General features: G+C 36.9%; 1 protein-coding gene across 4 annotated transcripts in view; it reads right to left on the bottom strand.

The window, feature by feature from the left end:
• Nucleotides 1-340: 340 nt before the first annotated feature.
• PPP3CB (protein phosphatase 3 catalytic subunit beta) overlaps nucleotides 341-18,685 on the bottom strand; it is a 44,606-nt gene continuing 26,261 nt past the window's right edge. Inside the window, exons 6-14 of one of the 4 annotated variants that reach the window (XM_072340385.1) lie at nucleotides 17,834-17,973; nucleotides 17,660-17,737; nucleotides 17,471-17,565; nucleotides 15,822-15,947; nucleotides 13,846-13,923; nucleotides 9,427-9,511; nucleotides 8,871-8,968; nucleotides 3,752-3,781; nucleotides 341-2,069 (exon numbers count right to left, since the gene is read on the bottom strand). In XM_072340385.1, the coding sequence (XP_072196486.1) occupies nucleotides 1,891-2,069; nucleotides 3,752-3,781; nucleotides 8,871-8,968; nucleotides 9,427-9,511; nucleotides 13,846-13,923; nucleotides 15,822-15,947; nucleotides 17,471-17,565; nucleotides 17,660-17,737; nucleotides 17,834-17,973 (909 nt within the window). In that variant the 3' untranslated portion in view covers nucleotides 341-1,890. The remainder of the gene's footprint in view (nucleotides 2,070-3,751; nucleotides 3,782-8,870; nucleotides 8,969-9,426; nucleotides 9,512-13,845; nucleotides 13,924-15,821; nucleotides 15,948-17,470; nucleotides 17,566-17,659; nucleotides 17,738-17,833; nucleotides 17,974-18,685) is intronic. The other 3 variants (XM_072340386.1, XM_072340387.1, XM_072340388.1) reach the window with 3 other exon arrangements.

Below are 18,685 nucleotides of genomic sequence, written 5' to 3'. Positions count from 1 at the left end.
ATAGGAACCCCACAGTGCAGCCCAAGGCCCCACCAGTGCCATAACCCTCAGCTCTAACTGACACACGTGGGACATGGCTGTCCTCACGGCCGTGCTAACCAGCAAACAGAAGATGCTCAGATATTCAATGCATGAGAAATAACAATTAAAATAAAATAAAATAAAATAAAATAAAATAAAATAAAATAAAATAAAATAGCATTTACATAAAACAATTTCTCCGCAAGCTAAATCTCACCTCGTAGGCTACTCCTTCAATAGCTTAGATTTGGAAGAGCACTTCTAACCAATTTTCAGGGTCAGATGAGACCTCGGCATGCCAAATAAAACCAATACACAATGATAGGAGCCGCAGCCCATGCACAAAATTTATTGTGTGCTACTGTTTATAAAATACTTGAATAGTTCAGAACATGCATAAAATTTCCAACTCAGACGGGGTATGTACAGATTGTACTTCATGGCAAACAAAAAACGGAGATGAACTCTGGTGACATAAGTTTCAAGTTGTGTTCCAGGGGATGAGAAAAACACGTAGCAAATGTCAAAATATAACAAAGTACAGTGGCAATCAGCACAGTCCATTATTTGTGAACAAATCAGCGCGGGGCTTCAATTTTTATTTTAACCAAGCAGTCCTGTAGATATCAAAATACATGCAGTCTCAAGTTTACACTTTCACTAATGCCTTAGCAGTTGAACAGAGCAATTGATTACGCGCCGCTTCGCCTAGAACAAAACCTATGTCCAATACAGTTTCAGTTTCCTTTACAGCTTAAAAAATAATGACAAGCTTGCAGCTATTCAGCCCAGTGATTACAAGCTACTTATGCAACCGCAGTACTCACGATAAACTAAAAGTACCCATAACACCTACGTAACCTATAGATGTACAGCATAGGTCTATATATTAAGTATTTGCAAAATGAAACCATGCATACACAAAATACAATGCCAAGCTTTACAGACTTGATATGAATCAAAATTTACTTAAACAATGTACAAAGTTCAATTAAAAGTACCTTAAAATTAACACTCCCATATTTTTTCTTACTTTTAAAATTAGTATATATAATTTTTTTTGTTGTTTTATTTTATTTTTTTTAAAGTTCCAGGTGGGGGGGAGTCTTGAAAAAGCTGGGCAAAAACGGTTCTAAATTAAATATCTTTTAAAATCTGTGTTCAAGTAATAAACATTCCTACATAGAAATCTTCCGATAAGCTGGAACTAAAAAATACAGTGAATACAATATAGAATTAGCAACATCTAAGGAGTAAACCTGAGGTCAGCTTTTTACAGAATGACCAACTGAGATATATTCTTTTTTTTTGGCATTTTTTTTTCTATTTAAAATACAGTTTTTTTTTGTTTTTTTGTTTTTTTTTTTGCAGCCTCAGAAATTTTAAGACCATTCTAATCTATTGTTTTAAAGACATTTCATGAAACCGATGTCCATTAATAAATAGTTAGCTCTTAGGGTCGTATCTGAAAGTCTGATTTAAAAAACAAACAAACAAACAAACAAGCTACCTCTACCGAAAGAAAAATCCCATTTGTAAACGTAAAGTGTTGACAACAACAAGCATAAGATGCTAGTCTAGGGGTGCTTTAGTGATAACAGCCCGCTTCCTTCCTCCCAGCTCTTCTGCAGACACAGCAGCCTGAATACGCCAAGGACGCTCCCAGGAGGCCATCACCACGTGAAGAGGGGGGCTGTTGTCTCAAAGCACGATGCTGTTCTTCAGCAGGGTCAGGCAGATGGTGCTCCACCTCCTGATAAGTAGTCACCTCGCCGACCCCCTGGCTACTTCGTCTGTTGTCACATCAAAAAGCAGTAATCTAGGAATTCTCAGGCAAGACATAAGTGAGTAAACCAGAAGTTGATGTGGTCACTGTGCATTGTTGTTGCCAGTTCCATTGTTTCCATTGGCATTTGTTGTGTTTATAGTATTAATACCATCTTGCTGAAGAGCATCTTTTCTTGGTGGCATTCTCTCATTGATCCTATCCAAACCTTTTGCTTCTTCAAAACTGCAGATTTTATGTTGCGGAGAGAATCCTCGTATTGCTTAACAAAATGCAAATTTGATATGTCAGTAATGGAAAAAGAAGTCGAAAGCATATACTTTTACTAATAAATGATGCTTAACAACAGGTAGGAAATCAGCCACGTAAGTGTATGGCTCTGTATCTATCTGTACTAGTAAAAGCTGCTCTAAGCTGCTCTCCTGATACATTCATTGGCTATCGTGACCTGAGCTTATAACAAAAAGAACAGAGTATGGCAAATATTCGGCAAGGAGGAATCAAGGTGCTTAAGCCCACTTGATTGCTTCTGCACGTCCCTGGGGTGGCTGGTTCTGAACACCCTTTGCTCCCGCTGCCAAGCTCAGCTTAACATCCCTGCGTCTCAGGGGAACGCCAGTAAGATGTAAGCAGCACAGCAAAAGCAGCGGAGGCAAAGCAGCAAAGGGTCACAAAAGTAATCAAGAGATTTACGTCCTGCGTACACGTTGATGGCCTGATCCTGCGGTTTTCATGCAGGCAAAACTGCAGGATATGGGTCACATTCTGTGCTAATCGCGTGGATGATGGAAATGGACACGACCACAGTCACTGGGTTAGCACTGCATTTAATGATGGCATCATTTAAATACGTACGTATTTAAAATGCGTATAGAAAACAGGTACTATTTTTCTACTGATTATTTTAAGGAACGAGGTCTGTAGTTGACTTCAGACCTAAAACAGTTAACCACAAAGTAAGACTGAGTCCTTAGGGACAAAATAATTCTTTGGAGACATGAGCGCAGCTTTCACTCACAACGGGACATCTTACATGCGTGTGAGAGAACAGAATACGGCCCTTGTTTATAGTTTTGGAGATGTGACTTCCTTAATTAAAAAACAAATGATAAAGTTATTAATTAGTGCTTCGCAACTGAATCTGAAAGCACACAAAGGCAGCTCTCCCAATTGCTATGCTGTTTGCCGCTCACTTCATTGAATATCGAGCAAGAGGAAACTAAAGTATCTTTGGAAAAACTTCAACAGTCTGAAGTTGAATACTTGAATGCCAAGTAACTGGATGGCATTTTACTCAACACAACTTAAAAGGGTGCAAAGACTACAGCTTATTTAGCACAGAAGCACCAATAATCCATGGAGTTTAATATGCCTTGTACTGTCAGGATGGCATATACACTAGAAATAAATTTGGTCATCAAATTATGTATAATTAATAAGGGAAAAAAAGCCAAACCAAACATTACATTTGTATGTCTTGCATTATCAGATGTGTTACGGAAATAGAAAAAATACACATGTTCAAAGCCATTAAAAATAGATTTTCTGAGAAAAGCATGCATAAATAACCCTCCTTCCACACGTAACCAACCCCCCCAAACAAAATCTTGCAGCTGAATGCAGAAATAAAAACACACTAAACACTATCATTATAAGGACTTCAAGACAACACCACGTATCACAACATGCTATTATACAAAAACCTACTGCATATTTTGTAAAAATAAACAAAACAGACCAAAAAAACCCCAAGAAATCCCTAAAATATTAAAGATAATCATCATCCTGAAGCCAGAAATGAATGTTACATGTAAAAGGGATGAATCAATACAGTTGATTCATCTCTGCTTGTGCAAGTTGAAAGTAAAACACACCCACACAGTACTTTTGAATTCCCTCCCAGACACCACAGATCTCTGCCAATGGCAAAGACTCTGATCATACCTTTTTCAGCCTCAATTGCCTCTACAGTGGCTGTACAGAAGTGAGCAGATGCATGCAAAATGAATGAGAAAGATGAAGAGTGTAATATCGCACAGCAGAAAAGGCAATGATCAATTTAATATAGAACGCTACGCCAGATTAGATCAAAATTATTTAAAAGTATAATTAAAGCTCTGGGGGTTGTTTTTAAGCTTAAGTGAAACTTCTCCTACATTTTAACTGTTACAATTTATCAAGTCAAAGTATACCAAGAGAAACACTGATTACTGGAACTTCATTTACGTTTTAAACTGTACATTTCTATGAGATTAACTTTTTTTTTCTTTAAAGAAAGCAACATAAGATCTCAACTAAAGTTAAAGTTGTGGTACAGTTAAAAAGAAAATCTATTGGAGATTAACTTTCTGAAGATTAAAATGTATTAGTGAGCTTCATTAAATTACCAAGCAGGATGCTCTAATGTAACACTGTAAGTGTTCTGCTAATAAGAAAATACTTCTCTTTTTATGGTTAACTCCCTGAAGTTAAACTTGTACTTCAATTTCTCACCATATTTTATGCTTAAATGAGTATCCGTGGGAACTGAACTGTGAAATTTAAACTATAAAAGACAAATCCAGCAAGTCATATTTACCAAGTCTCATAAATTGTTTAGATGAACCAACAGCAAAGCCTAGAGCATGAAGAAGCCTGGTTGTAACATAGTTGTGGTGGATGACTTCATGTGAACATGAAGAAAAATCTAGCTTACTGGTTTTACCGCAGTAAGAAGCCACGACTAGCATGGTAATTTCTGAGGTGTGAGATTTTTCTGTTGTTTATTGTTTTAGATCTAAAAGTCAAAGCTGCAATGTAAGGTTGTGAGGATATCAAAATCAAAATAACATACTTGGGCAGATCAGTCAAGCAAAATACTTGCAACTAAGATCTAACTAAACTGTAGCTAAGTTTCAATGTTGCTAACAACTTGCTGCCTCCTCCTTCTATCTGCCATGTCTCTACTCGCCTAATTTAATAAATTCTAACTGAAAACAGTACCTAGCAGTAAACCAACTTGCATAGTGCCAGATACAGATGAACAATGATGGATATCAAGCACAACACAAGTAGGTTTACCTATATTAAAGTGAATGCTAGGAAACTTAGCAGTTTAGGAAAAGATGGCGTTAGAATAGAATTCGTCCAAGTGAATTAAGTTTAGTACTTCTCATTTCCTGGCCAACATAAACCAGACACAGCAGATGTATGAGCTGCCTACACTCTGCCTTAGCGTTACATAAAACCTTCATTTCCACTGAGATGCTCTTGAAAAAAAAAATAAAAAAAATAGCTGCTTGAATTCCTATTAAAATCCTGTGAAATACATAAGAATAATGCAGCATTTTAACTTTTACATACTGCACATTCTGAGTTACAACAATAATAATAATCCTACACAATGCTAAAGGGGCAAGGGCAATCCCAGAGTTACATCAAAACTCCATGTAAATGGATGGTGATTTATGTTTATATTAGGGAAAAGAAACCTCAATTTTTAAAAACAAATTAGTTTAAGAATTGCTTTAGAATGCTACTGAATACAAGATAGAACCAATTTGCCGTGTAGGTACAAAACTACGTGAGAAAAAACACCTCTTTCCACCATTTCCTGTTACCTGTGCAGTCTTTGTTTTCAATCTTTTCCTGAAAAGATCACGAATACTGATTTATCTCTGTAAATTATGTAGCTTGGTCATAAATACAGACTTGAAAGTTTACACCTAAGTCATTCTACTTGCACTACTTTAGTTCCAAAAGTATCTTGGAATATACAATGCATTTAAGGAAAAGGTAACTTTCACCTTGACACAAAAGAACAAACTGACTGGAAAATGCAAGCGTTTGAAAAAACACACTGTAAAGACTCAATTTGGAAAATAATTTTGTTGGATTCTCTTTTGCAGGTACCTCTGGATTAAAACTATAACCTTCATAAGTCCTGATTAACCTAGGATAAATGTTGTATTACATTAACGTTATCTGATAAACTGGAACTCTTTGTTCTGAAAACTCTCACCTCACAGTAAATTTTAAGCGACAGAGATGAAGGAAATCGATGGCATTTCCATCCTCACTTCCAACCTTCCCCCTGCTTTACTTAGGGGACAGTTCTGACACAAAATCCTTGCCAACAGGTGAAAAGAATTTGGGGCTGTACAAAGGCTATCGTTTCTCAAGGACTGTTTTTATCCTAGTACATTAAATCTAGTTGGAAATAATCTTTGATTCCTTTTCAAAAAATATATCTGCACACTTACAGGGAAAAAAAAAAAAACACAAGACTTTTTCCATAGGATGCAGTTCATAGAACGGCCTGGGTTGAAAAGGACCATCATGATCACCCAGTTCCAACCCCCCTTGCTGTGGGCAGGGTTGCCTGTTTTGCATTAATTTTTCAAAATTACCTTTTAAAAATGGATTTGTCTTTGCTTAACCCCTTTTACTGTAGTTCAAATTTCTAGTTCACTCTCAGATTTATCTGTTTTGCAGTAGGAATCTGTTTAACCATTTCCCACAGTGCAGCTCAGTTCAATTGACTACTACTTCTAGTGCCCCACGCAGCATTGTGTCAATGCCTCCAACCTCCCCTTGGAGGTTGGACCTCCCCTTCATATGGCCAGTACCTTATGAAGCACAGGAGGCATGGCTGAAAGATGAGCTTCCAACAGCAGCGGTAGCTGCTATGATTTGAGAGGAATGTAAACACACACTCCCATTCCTTATAACTTTCACAGCTTTCCTGCTTAGATCTTAGAAAATTTTATTGTGAATAAAATGGGATAAGCAAAAGTAGCACAGCAATGGATATTATTTGTTTTCTCAAATCCAGAGATTCGAGATAGTTATTGATCATCTATTGATCAACAGCAGTCAGTAAAAATTTGTAGCAGGAAATCTTACAATCAGTGACCATATTTCCACATTTCTGCTGAGAATATGAATTCACTGATGTGACAGTTACAGTGAAGTATCAATTAGTGAAGCTTTATTTTATTTTTGAGGTACTTCTAGTCCTGCAACTAAGTCTAACAAATCTGAAAAGTTCTCTTTGAGAACCGAGCAAAATCCTCCTCTGTAAAAAGAAAGTTACTGGAATTAAGGAGAACTAATGGTCAGCAGGAGATCTTTAGCACATCAGCGTGATTGAACAAAGGATGTATATTAATGCAATGCACCAAGGAATATTGCCATCAGAAATTCTAGTCAAGAAAAAAACACCCACAAAAATCCAAAATGCATTTTGCATACTTTCCAAACATCCCACATTTTCAGTAATGCTAGAAAGCCGTATGCTTTATGTTAAAAAAATTTTCTAGTCAGTTTGATCCTCTCTAATACTTGCAATGCAACATGGTTAAGAATCTGTTAAATGAGTGAGAGGAGTACAAACTCATTTTTTTAAGCATAATAAAATATCTTATTAAACAATGAAAATTAAAACTAGAACATATACTTTTGGAATAGTTGGATGGATTAGGAAACGTACACCACTTCTTGTTATAGACGTTCACAAAACAATCACATACATACACCGGACATATAAATTTACTCGTAGACATTATATGTCCACTGAGAAATGACTTAAAATGAGACATTCATGTTTCAAAGCTATAAAAGAACAGCTTTGATTGTTTAATAGTAAATGTAGTGAAAGGGTTTAAAAAAACAGTGACAAGAAGAAAAAAAAAAATCTAATAGAAAATTTAAAAATATTCAAATAAACAGCCTAAATCACAAAGCAAGAAAAGCAGCTACTCTTGCAGAACAGATTGTGTTAAAACGTTATTCAGTTAATGGATATATCACAGTCCTTCCATAGTTACAAAATTCAGCGGTCAAACACAACTGTTCTATAGTTCCTATAAAATCTTGAGGACAGCATATAAAAAGTCTTATGTTGAGTGCTGCTGATACAAAGTCCAGTTTCAGATGGATGTATTTTAGTTATCCACCACTGCAACCAAACCTGGACTTCATTCTTGTAATACACTTGGTACAACCTCACAGCATTGTCTCTAAGCCTGATTAATCATTTATGGGCCTTGTGAAAAATATGATCCAATGATTCAACAAACTAAAAAAAAAAAACCAAAAACTTTTACAAAATATTCAATGAGCCAGATTACAGGTGTATTTTGTATAGAGTTCTTTTTATTTTCATGCAAAAAAAATATATGCACACTTAGTAACACCCTTTTATTTTGATTTATTTACAAGTTTTAAATTCAATCCCTTTATTCTCAACTGGTTTTATAACAATTACTGAATAATTTTCAAGTACATTATTGTTCAAAATGCACAGACAATGTGCAGCAGCAAATGCAGCAAACCTCAAAAACAAGGTGCTACAACATTGCTTCTACATCAAGAGACAGACAAGTGTCTGGGATAGTGGTTTAATTTTAACACTTATACAGACATACATCTATACCTAGAGAGAGACAGACAGATCTAAGAAAGCAGCTACATCTGCAGAGGAAGGAAACAGCATGTTACAAGGACAATTCAGGGAGGTCAATTATACATAGAACATTTGACAAACAACATAGAGAACAAACTTTGGCATTAATTACCAGGGTACAAAACGAAGCACATTTCTATCTATCAATGGAGTGTAAAATGGAACTCTGCAGCCTGTAGTTGTTTGTTAGGATTGATACCAGTGAGAATTTGACACTGTCAATGAAAATACTAACAGATATATAGCAAAGTCATTCTCATGGAAAGCAGACAAGGATGCAAAATTACATTGCAATTTTTGTATCTGTTACGACCAAATATCTTAACACCAGATCTACAAGGTCACCCCATCTGCACCGCCTGAAAAATTCAAACTGATGCTCAAAGCCTGAAAAACATGGCCTGACACTGCTGAACTCATTTGCTTTTAGTTTTATACCCTGGTTAAGTATCCATTTCACATTGCCTGATTAACACATAACATTCCGCCTGTATCAGCCGCTAAGACAAGAACTGAAAAGCATAAGAAATTCCCTGCATGCATTATGTGTAGTGTTAGCGAAAGAGTGAGATGTGCCCCAGTCCATCTGAGGCACAGCAAGTTGCATAACATCATTACCACTTTGCAGGGTCTGTCGTCCTCCAGCCAACACTCCACTAGGTAACATTCCAGTGGGAGTCAAACCCTTGAGTGTCAGCACACTTTCACTCTCCTCCCTGGTGTAAGAAAAAACAGTAATGAAAACGTAAGTATCTGCGCATGAAAACTGGTATTGAAGTAAAATAAAGTATGGGGAGAAGGGGGGCCTATTTTTGCTGTGCTTTATTCACGTCGAGACTAATGCAAATTCAAATTCAATTAACTAGAAAGGCGGAAAATATTTCTATTCCATACCTGTTTCTCCTGCATCTGGAAGTTACAAATACTGATTACTTTTGAACCAATGTAGGAGCAATTATTCACACGCAGGCTTATGAGCTCTGAACGTAGCAGTGAATGCCTCATGAGGTACTGAACGTAACTCAGCACCATAAAGCAACTTTGCACTGATGTGCAAAACAAGATTCTGAGGTGCAATGACCACCCTGAAAAAATGCCTGGCATCTATTAGATGTGTTCTCCTAACATATAGAGATTAGGAAGGGTATTAGGAAAGCAGAAACAACACAAATACCTGAGAACAGAGAAGACTCTCGCCATCTTGCCAATTGCACGAATTTTGTTCCTGATTATTTCTTTCCGTGCGGCAGCTGTACCTACTTTCAATGGAATAAGAGAGAGTCTCAAGCTCATTGGTATTTACAAAGTTGCCATTTTTGAGTGTATCAAATTCAACACAAGTACTTAAAGTTCAGTACTCTTCCCAGGAGGTCAGTACCCAACACTCAAGGATACAATATTACAGAATTCTGGCTTCCGAATACTACCAAAACCATAACCACTTCTGTATCAACAAAACACACACAGAAAGGTTCAGGATGTTCACAAAGATCTGATCAAACTGTCAAGCATCTAAACTATAACCACTGTTACAGTGTGGTAACTATCGTACTTCTTTTACTTATGTTTTACAGAACTGTAGAATCCTTAAGAGTTGGAAGGGACCTTTAAAGGTCGTGTAGTCCAGCTCCCCTGCAACAAACAGGGACATGCACAGCTAGATCAGGTCGCCCTGGGGCTGATCCAGCCTCACCTTGAAAGCCTCCGGGGATGGGGCATCAACCACACCTCTGGGCAGCCTGTTCCAGTGCCTCACCACCCCACTGCAAAAGACTTTTTCCTTACATCCAACCTAAACCTACCCCTCCCTAAGCTTGAAGCTGCTTACCCTTGTTCTATAACCACACACCCTGCTAAAGAATCTGTCCCCTACTTTTCTGCAGCTCCCCTTTAGATATCAAAAGGCTAGAAATCCCTTTCTGACATCTCTGTATACCAAAATGCAGGTATGGAACTTGATACAGAAGCAAAATATAAAGCCACAAAAATAAAAGAAAATTGCTAATTCTTGCACAGCTGACTGAGGGAAAACACGCTGATTTGTTTGATTTTACGTCAACTCCCCAAAACATCCACCAGCATTCACTAAAAACTGAACTAAAATGCCAAAGAACTGCAGTGTGACCTCCCTTACTGATTAGTTCTATGCTCTATGTCACCCTCGGTTTGCATCATTTGCAGAAATTGCTAACACCAAAGGCATGGAATAAGCATTGCATATTCCACGGAGCAGAGAAATACCATTTGTAATAAATAAAAGTGAAAACTCTGAAAGAGGCTTTGGATTCAAAAGAGAGCTGCCTTTGCCTGCACTGATATAAAAACAGAAGTGCTGTTCTTCAACAACATTTTTCTTTGTTCTATATGAAAAGGACAAAGTTGTCATCCTCTCCTTTTGAGGACAGTCCAGGTCCCCTAAAAAGTTTAGGCAGATGCGGAGACACCAAAACAGCACAACTGTCAGATTTTTCAGACCGCCACTGCAGGAACACAAGGCTTTCTGTCACACAAGAGTGGACGGACTTCCCATCCTGAACAGCAAACCAAGTAAAATACAAGAGAAAAAAGGCAGGAAGACACCTCTGTGCAAAGGCAATGTAAGAGCCCTGGGGTATGACAACCACCTGCCAACCCGCTGAAACAGAATGAAGAAAAGAAACCCACAGACAACCACGTAAAGCGTTTTTAGACATAGGAACAACTCAGATGAAATACAGACACCAAATATAAAAAGGTGGTGGCCCAAGAGAAAATAATGCAGCGATAGGCTGAAAATTTTGATTTTACTGGAAGTAACTTATCTGAATTTTTAATATTTGAGTTGTTTTTACTTTCCCTCTCTGAACATTATCAAATAGCAGATAGAGATCTGGGTTGAGAAGGGAGGTCTTTCAGAGTTTCTGAAAAAGGTGGAGCTAAATAAAGGTCCGCACATTTTCTATATTTTCTCTCTCCATCATTTCTCTCAGTTTTCCTCCTGCCTTCAGCTGTTTGCTCCTTGAAGGCCACTGCTGCAGGGCTGTAATGCAGAAGCTGAGCCGATAAAAGGCACTGCTGGTGCCCATATCTCAACTCTGGTAGGTCACTATGCCATTAAAGGAGAAATACTGGTTTGGGGTACTGTTTTTAAATGATTCTATGCAGTTCCAGCCTTTCAGAGGGAGCACAGCCAAGACAAAAGGCCAAACACATTACTCCAGGCAGCAGCACTGCACTGATGTAGCCACTGAAGCTTGGTTTGTTCAGAGAGAAAACAGCAAAGTAGCATCTACCTGCAGGAGAGCATCTTGACTGCACCCTAAATGAGAGGGGATCTGACAGAACTCTCCCACTGCCCATTCCTAATGCCTCCACCACGAGAGTTCTGAAATGCTCATTACACTCCAAAGAATTCATGTAAATGTTGCAAGGAACCCTACAGCCCAGTGCACTTCCAAATGAGAAATAGTCTTTGAAGTGGCAGATATATTCAGAGAGCAAATGAACTATAAGGTAAGTAACAGCCAGAAAATTTATCCTGCACAGAAATACCCACCCTGGGATTTCTGAAAAGTGGGTGACAGCCTCTGAATTTAAATGAGTAGATGACTTAAATTTTGCACCAAGTCATCTCCCAAATTGCACATACAATCAAAAGTACCTTTTTGACATCTCAGTTGAAGGAAACTGAAGTACAGTACAAGGCAGGTTTTGGAACACTATAAACACATTCCATGCACAATCCCAGCAAATGCTCACAGTGAAGTTTTTAAAAAAGCACAACAGAGGACTGAACGCTCCCTACACATGCAGGGCCAGAGATATAATCTTAGAAACAGGTAAAAGAATGAAATTCTACCAAAAAAAAGAAAAAAAAAAAAAGAAAAAAGAAGGGGAATGGAAGAAAGGAGGAAAGATTCATGCACAGAAAGACAGATGTCTTGGAATATGACTTCTGATTAACAAAATACACAAACCTTTATAAATGTCTCCTTAAAATGGGTAATAAAATAAAATGCTGCTTGTCTCTCAACAACCATCTATATTTTCTGCATTAATACTTGTACCAGCAGGTTCTATGAAGTCATATTTCAAAACATTCCTACTGTCTGATCTGTACCTTTTTTATTGCCATACATGAGTCGCTCTTCAGATGGAGAGTCCAGAAAAAAAGGAAGTGAATGATGGAGAAAAAGATGAGTGAGACAAACAAAATAAAGGTATTTAACCTGGCAATGGTAATAAAGAAGGAATGGAGAAGAAATGTGAAAAAAGAGAATGGAAAACTGCAACACTTAGAAATGCATTATTTGAATAAGAAGTGGAATTGTTGAGCATACGATAAAATTTGATGATAAACAAGTAAAACTTGAAAGTCAACGGTTAAAAAAAAAATTATTCGCATAGAAAGATAAAGCATAGACAGTACCTAGGAGGCATTAAGAGATATGCATCAAGCAAAGAAATTGTTACAGCAGACAGAAGAATAAAATAAATCAAATTAGGAAACTGGAACCATTGTACTGAAGACAGGGCATATGCAACCAACTGATGAGCGCACTTTGGCTGGACAGCCTAAGCCCTAGCATAGCAGAACACCAACAAGTCTATCCTGCAAATGTTTGGTGAGGTTACTTTATCTTTAGTTCAGTAGGATTATGTGCAGGTCAAACATAAAATCACTGTTTGCAGGATCACATCTGAGACTATTCCTAATTTTTCATGTTTCTATTAGCAGTCCACATGGCAACAAAGTTCAAGCAGCTCATAATCAATGCATTCCAACCTAAAACACACAGCTGCCTAAGCACAACACAAATCTGCTACTGAATTTTAACACAGTAACTGTCAAAGATTAAGAACTGGATGATGTCACTAACATCTCTTTTAAATTATTTTTAGTGTTACTCAAACGCTGCTGAAACGGTCATTTGTTCCCCCCAACCATCAACCAATCCGACAAGTAATTTTGTTATTGGATAAAACCAGAGATGTTTGAAAAACTCTCAGATGTGACATAGAGCACTACTGCTAAGTCTTAACGTTACATGCCTCTTCATCACCATTTTAATGTTGCTTCTTTATTATCACATACAAACACCTCCTTACCAATACACTTTTATCACTGTTCACAAGATGTTATTATTTATTACACAAATCAGTGTTATATAATGTACACAAAGTTCATTAACTTCTATGCTTTAAACTCAAACACCAAGGTTTAAACTTTTATTTCATACTTTTTGTACTTTGCCACAATAAATATTAGATCTGACTTTTGACTTTATCAACTCTTTCCCAAAGAACAGACTTTAAGAAGTTAAAGAGATTTAAAATTTTATAATAAATATAAAACATCACCAAATTCTGACCAATTTTCAAAGTTTTGGCTTTAAATATGCCACATATGAATTCTTGCACAGGATACAACTACTCCTCCTTGATGACAAACAGGAAAATTCCCTTCCCTCCTCCAAAATACTTATTACCTAAGGCAAAATTTGAAGGCAGTTTCCTTCAACGTTCAGGTAATAGATTTCATCACTTTAAGTTAATTACTATTTCAGAAGTTATTTCCATGAAAAAAAACAACGTATCTAATATTAAATCCTACCGTCAAATTGATCTTCTCCCTCTGTCATCAGTTCATCATCAGAACAAATGCTCAAAACATTCACCAACATTTCTGTTACTGTATGTGAAAAAAACAAATATTAATTAATTGCCTGAAGAACTTTAAATATTTCCAAGCACACAAGATGTATCCAGTCACCAGCAACCGTAACTGAATGAGCTTCCCACTTCATAAACTCTTCTCTGCAATCTGGTCTCTAAAATGTGTGCTGTCATAGAATTAAAAAAGCTCATAGAAATAAGCAGTCAAAAATCACACCATCTATCAAAGATGTGGCACAGCTTTCCTTCCTATCCCACAAGGAATTATTTCAGTTAAGAATTACCTTCTTGTACATTAAAATCTTTTACATTATGGCAAGTCTTTATTTCAACTAGGCTTTATGCAAGATTTACTCGTATGCGAAAATATTTGGACTACTCAAATTCAGGTATAAATGGTGAAAGCTATTCCATTCCTGGAGCTGGCAGTAGCACCAAAGCAGACAAATATTATGATATAAATATGATGTAAGCTACTTTCTTTTTCAAACTCCCCTTAAACATTTACACAGTGAATACTCAAACTTGTCTCAATTTTTGTCTGTAGGAATCTCATTATTCTATCGCAGTCTTTTACATACACATCAGACTCCTCTTTAAAATGGTTAAGCTTCTCCCACCTCCTGAAGTGCTTAGAAACCCATTCCAGAAGTTCAATCAGATCTTTAAGAACCTTGTAGTTTCCTGCCTACATTTGTTCATGACTAATTCATACAATCCCTGTGTTATCTGCTATGCTATTCTTCTCCATCCCTGGTCAACAGTTACTCATTCTACTCAACAGAAGAAGTAAAACGAATAATTCTGACTTTAACAGTGCAGACCAACCAATACAGACACCATATCCTTCAATGAAAGTTGAAGTATGAGCATATCCAAAGGCAAAGACAAATTACAAGGTCCATTACTTCAGCAGTCTTAGGTATACAGTCTCATTATCAGCATTGTACAAAAGTAAAATAAACAACATGAACATTTTTAATAGCAAAGGGTTATTCAGTGCACCATCAGGTAAGACAAGGAGAAACAAAAATCTCATTCTAAACATCCTTGGTTTAAATACAAAGAAGTGTTGAATGGACTTCCTAAAGATAATGCAATCAAATCTAGAATCCAGGGCCTGTATGACCATAAATACATCATATCTAGAGAATTTTTTCCAAGAAATGTAGAGAGCTTTCCAGATCTCCCTCATGAAAAGAGCAGTTCCTGTCATGGAAGCATTTTAAATAGATCCCAATAGCCTCTAACCTCATTGCTTACTAACTGGAGACTACTTGGAGTTCTATTATCCTAGATTTAGAGTCATTAACTCTAGAGGGGAAAAAAAGAGGACCTGTGCTAAATTACCTTTTACAAGAAAAAATATAGCAGAAATAAGTTATTTTAATGAAGGTCAATCTGTTATAACTACCTAATAAAGTTAAAATTTTACAGGAACATCTCAACATAGTTTACATCTATAACCATACAAGACTATTAATTATATATGACCTAGCCTTCTGTAGAATAAGAACTGTTTTCCTGTCGACTTTATTTGATGCTCAAAAGTAATCCTTAACAATGCAGGTAGATATATAACCTTGGTGGAAATTATAGTTCCTATTAAGATCTTTGCATTATTAGATCCAGTCTAACTATCTGCACTGAAACAGGTGAAGAAAACAACCAGAACTGTGGAGCAAGTTGTACATGACATACCTTCACATGCCAAATAAAATCCCTCAAACCAGTCTAACAACTTCTCCAAATGTTTCTAATCAAGCATCCAAGTGTTCCACCTGGTAAAGCCAAATGCAGGTACACATCTTCACAAAAACAATGAATTCAACTAACAAACAAAACCAAAACAACCTTCTGGACAACAAACAGAGAAACTGGAAATAAATTCATTGGTGCGTAACTTTTGCCTACCTTTTTCTCCAACAAATGGCAAGGACCATGTAAAAACATCCATAAAATTTGGTAGCCAGTAAGGATGAGGAGAGCAATTGAATTGACGAATATTCATCACATTGTTTTCATATTTTAAAACAGCAGCTAAAATAAAATTCAGACATTTTGGAAAGAATGTTTAAAACTTAGGAAGTACTACAGATGTAAAGTCACAGGTTTGGTTTAGTCCTATTTTCTATTACAGACAAAATAATCCCAGGGATAACTCTCTTTCCTTTCTTTGCAATATTTAAATGATAAATGTCTAATGGAGGACTTTGGATTGTATTTTATTGCAAGCAGTTTAACGTACCCTTACATGTCAGTTTATGCCTCTACTATCCTATTAAAAGTCCATAACGAGCAATGACTTCAAAAGTTCCTGGAAAGGTGTAATTTCAGCAACTTTAACAAAATCTGAACTCAGAATAGCAGCACATCCAGACTCAGGTTCTACTCTTGCCGTGTGTCTTCCCACATTATAAGCCTTCATTCTGAGTCCCTGATGTAGAGTGCAATAAAACCACTAAAATTCAGGAAATCAGAAAGAAGAGGAAACACAAACACAGCAAAACAAACAAACAACCAAACCAAACAACAAGAACAAAAAAACCAAACCAACAACATAACCAACTAGAAGCATTCAAAGGCTAAATAAGCCTTGATTGTACTCTTCCTTAAGTTTGCATTACACTGGGAATAGCTGATGGGAAAAAGGATTCTTAAGAATATCCACAGAGATGGCAGAAAACCATCTTTCTTGAGGAGACTGTTACTTCTCCTTTTCTTTACTCCTTCACTTTTGATACAAGTAACAGCAGCTCATCTCTCTCTCTATACAGTTAATAGTTAATACCCTACATCATAAGTGGTTTGAGTTGGGTAGGTAAGGGTTTTTCAGAAGCAGATGTGAGAAAATTCAATGTACTGAATAGGCAAGGGGTGTAGGATTCAAATTAATGCTTTTCATTCTGGAAAGCATCCAGGCAAATTTTTAGTATCTCCAGATAAGGAGACTCAACAATCTCTCTGGGCAGTACTCCCAGATGTGCAGATGTGGTCTCACCAGGGCAGAGTAGAGAGGGAGAACCTTCCTTGACCTGCTGTCCACATTTGTTTTAATTGCTCCACAAAAACACTGGCCTTCTTGGCCAAAAGGGCACACCGAGAGGTTGCTTTAACCTGCTGTCCACCAGAACACATAGGCCCTTCTCTGCAGAGCTCCATTCCAGTAGGTACTCCCCCCTACCTATACTGATCCAGGTGGTTCTTCCTCTCCAGGTGCAGTACCCTACACTTGCCCTTGTTGAACCACATTAGGTTCATCTCCACCCAACTCTCCATCCTGTCCAGGTCTCAATAAAGGCAGTACAGCCTTCTGGTACGTTAAGTCACTCCTTGCAGCTCTGCATCATCAGCAAACTTGCTGAGGGTGCACACTATCCCTTCATCCAGGCCACTGATGAGTATGTCACATCTGCTTCTTCATCACATAACTTTTATTTGGGATTTTTTGGTCCTGCACTAACTGGCAGAAAATTTTTGATATTAAATTGCTTATTTAGTAAGACATTTTAAGAGCACTTTTTAATTTTACGATTGCATAGTTATTAATTACAAGTTCTTACCTTTATTATTGTAGACATCCAGGTAATTAGGTGCTGAAAAAATTGTTATTAATGATGGAAACCCTGTAGTTTGACTTTTCCTGTACATTCTATAACTGTAAAACCAAACAGATTATTTTACATCTTACAGGAATAAGCAATTATCTTTTATTTCACATTGTGAATTGTTTATTGAAGGGACATACTTACCCTGCATCTTGTGCTTCATGTGCTCTAATGATTGACAACAAATTATTATTTTGCAAAAATTCACAAACTGCTGGATAGCTGTGAAATGAAAACAATGGTGAGTAAAATAGATCCTCTAAAATATGCAGGAAGACTCAGTATTAAAATATTAAGTAGATTACAGCATACTCTCACCTATAAAAGTATGAGCATCCCCTGACTGTATTGTGACTGAAGTGCTCCGGTGAACTTTCATTTCCAAAATCTTCTGAAGGATCAGACCACAGTAAGTCACACATTGGTCCAAATGCTGGAGGTTCTTTGAATCTATCTAACTGTATGAGAAAAAAGCAAGAGCACAAAGATTCTCTGAATATTACATCTATAAGTTTCGTACATTTTTTAGGCTACATATCCATCAATAACAAGCATTTACAGGAATAAAATCTAACCATATGAAAGATAAATAGGTTTTGTATATTTTTTCTCTCCTTGTCATGAAATAAAGCAGAGGCATGCCAAAAGAACCAAACCTGTTAAGAGCAATAGGGTTTATTAGTTGTAAGAAGAAGTGAGATAAATTCCAGTCTGATGGATATGCATAATATAAAGTCAAGTTACAGGCAAGGAACAAGACGGTCCTTTTTCATGCACATGCCATATCTACCAATCTGGAGACACTACTAGGAATTAGCCAGGAAGAGAAACAGTACAGACAACAGAAATGATAAAAGAAAAGCATGAATAATTAGCACTGGCTGTAACAAACTAAATACATCATCCAAAAATATCCAAACCCCAAACCAAATCCCTGAAGCAGTCATCTCCATAATGGATCATTCAACAGTGCAGAGATGACTAGCTCAGCCATCCTGGTCGTCTCTCTTATAGGCTCTATTTCTCAACTATAGCCCTGGTGTAATGGGCTATGTGCATTCTGAAGGGTCTTTTTTGTTTGCTTTTCTTTTTTTTTTCTATCTGCTTCTTAAAAGACTGCCACTTGGAAACACTTGTTTTAGCAGCCTATAACATTGCTGGTAACCACAG

The sequence above is a fragment of the Excalfactoria chinensis genome, chromosome 6 (assembly GCF_039878825.1).
Source record: "Excalfactoria chinensis isolate bCotChi1 chromosome 6, bCotChi1.hap2, whole genome shotgun sequence".
Taxonomy (NCBI): domain Eukaryota; kingdom Metazoa; phylum Chordata; class Aves; order Galliformes; family Phasianidae; genus Excalfactoria; species Excalfactoria chinensis.
This window is presented reverse-complemented; position numbering and strand designations above follow the sequence as displayed.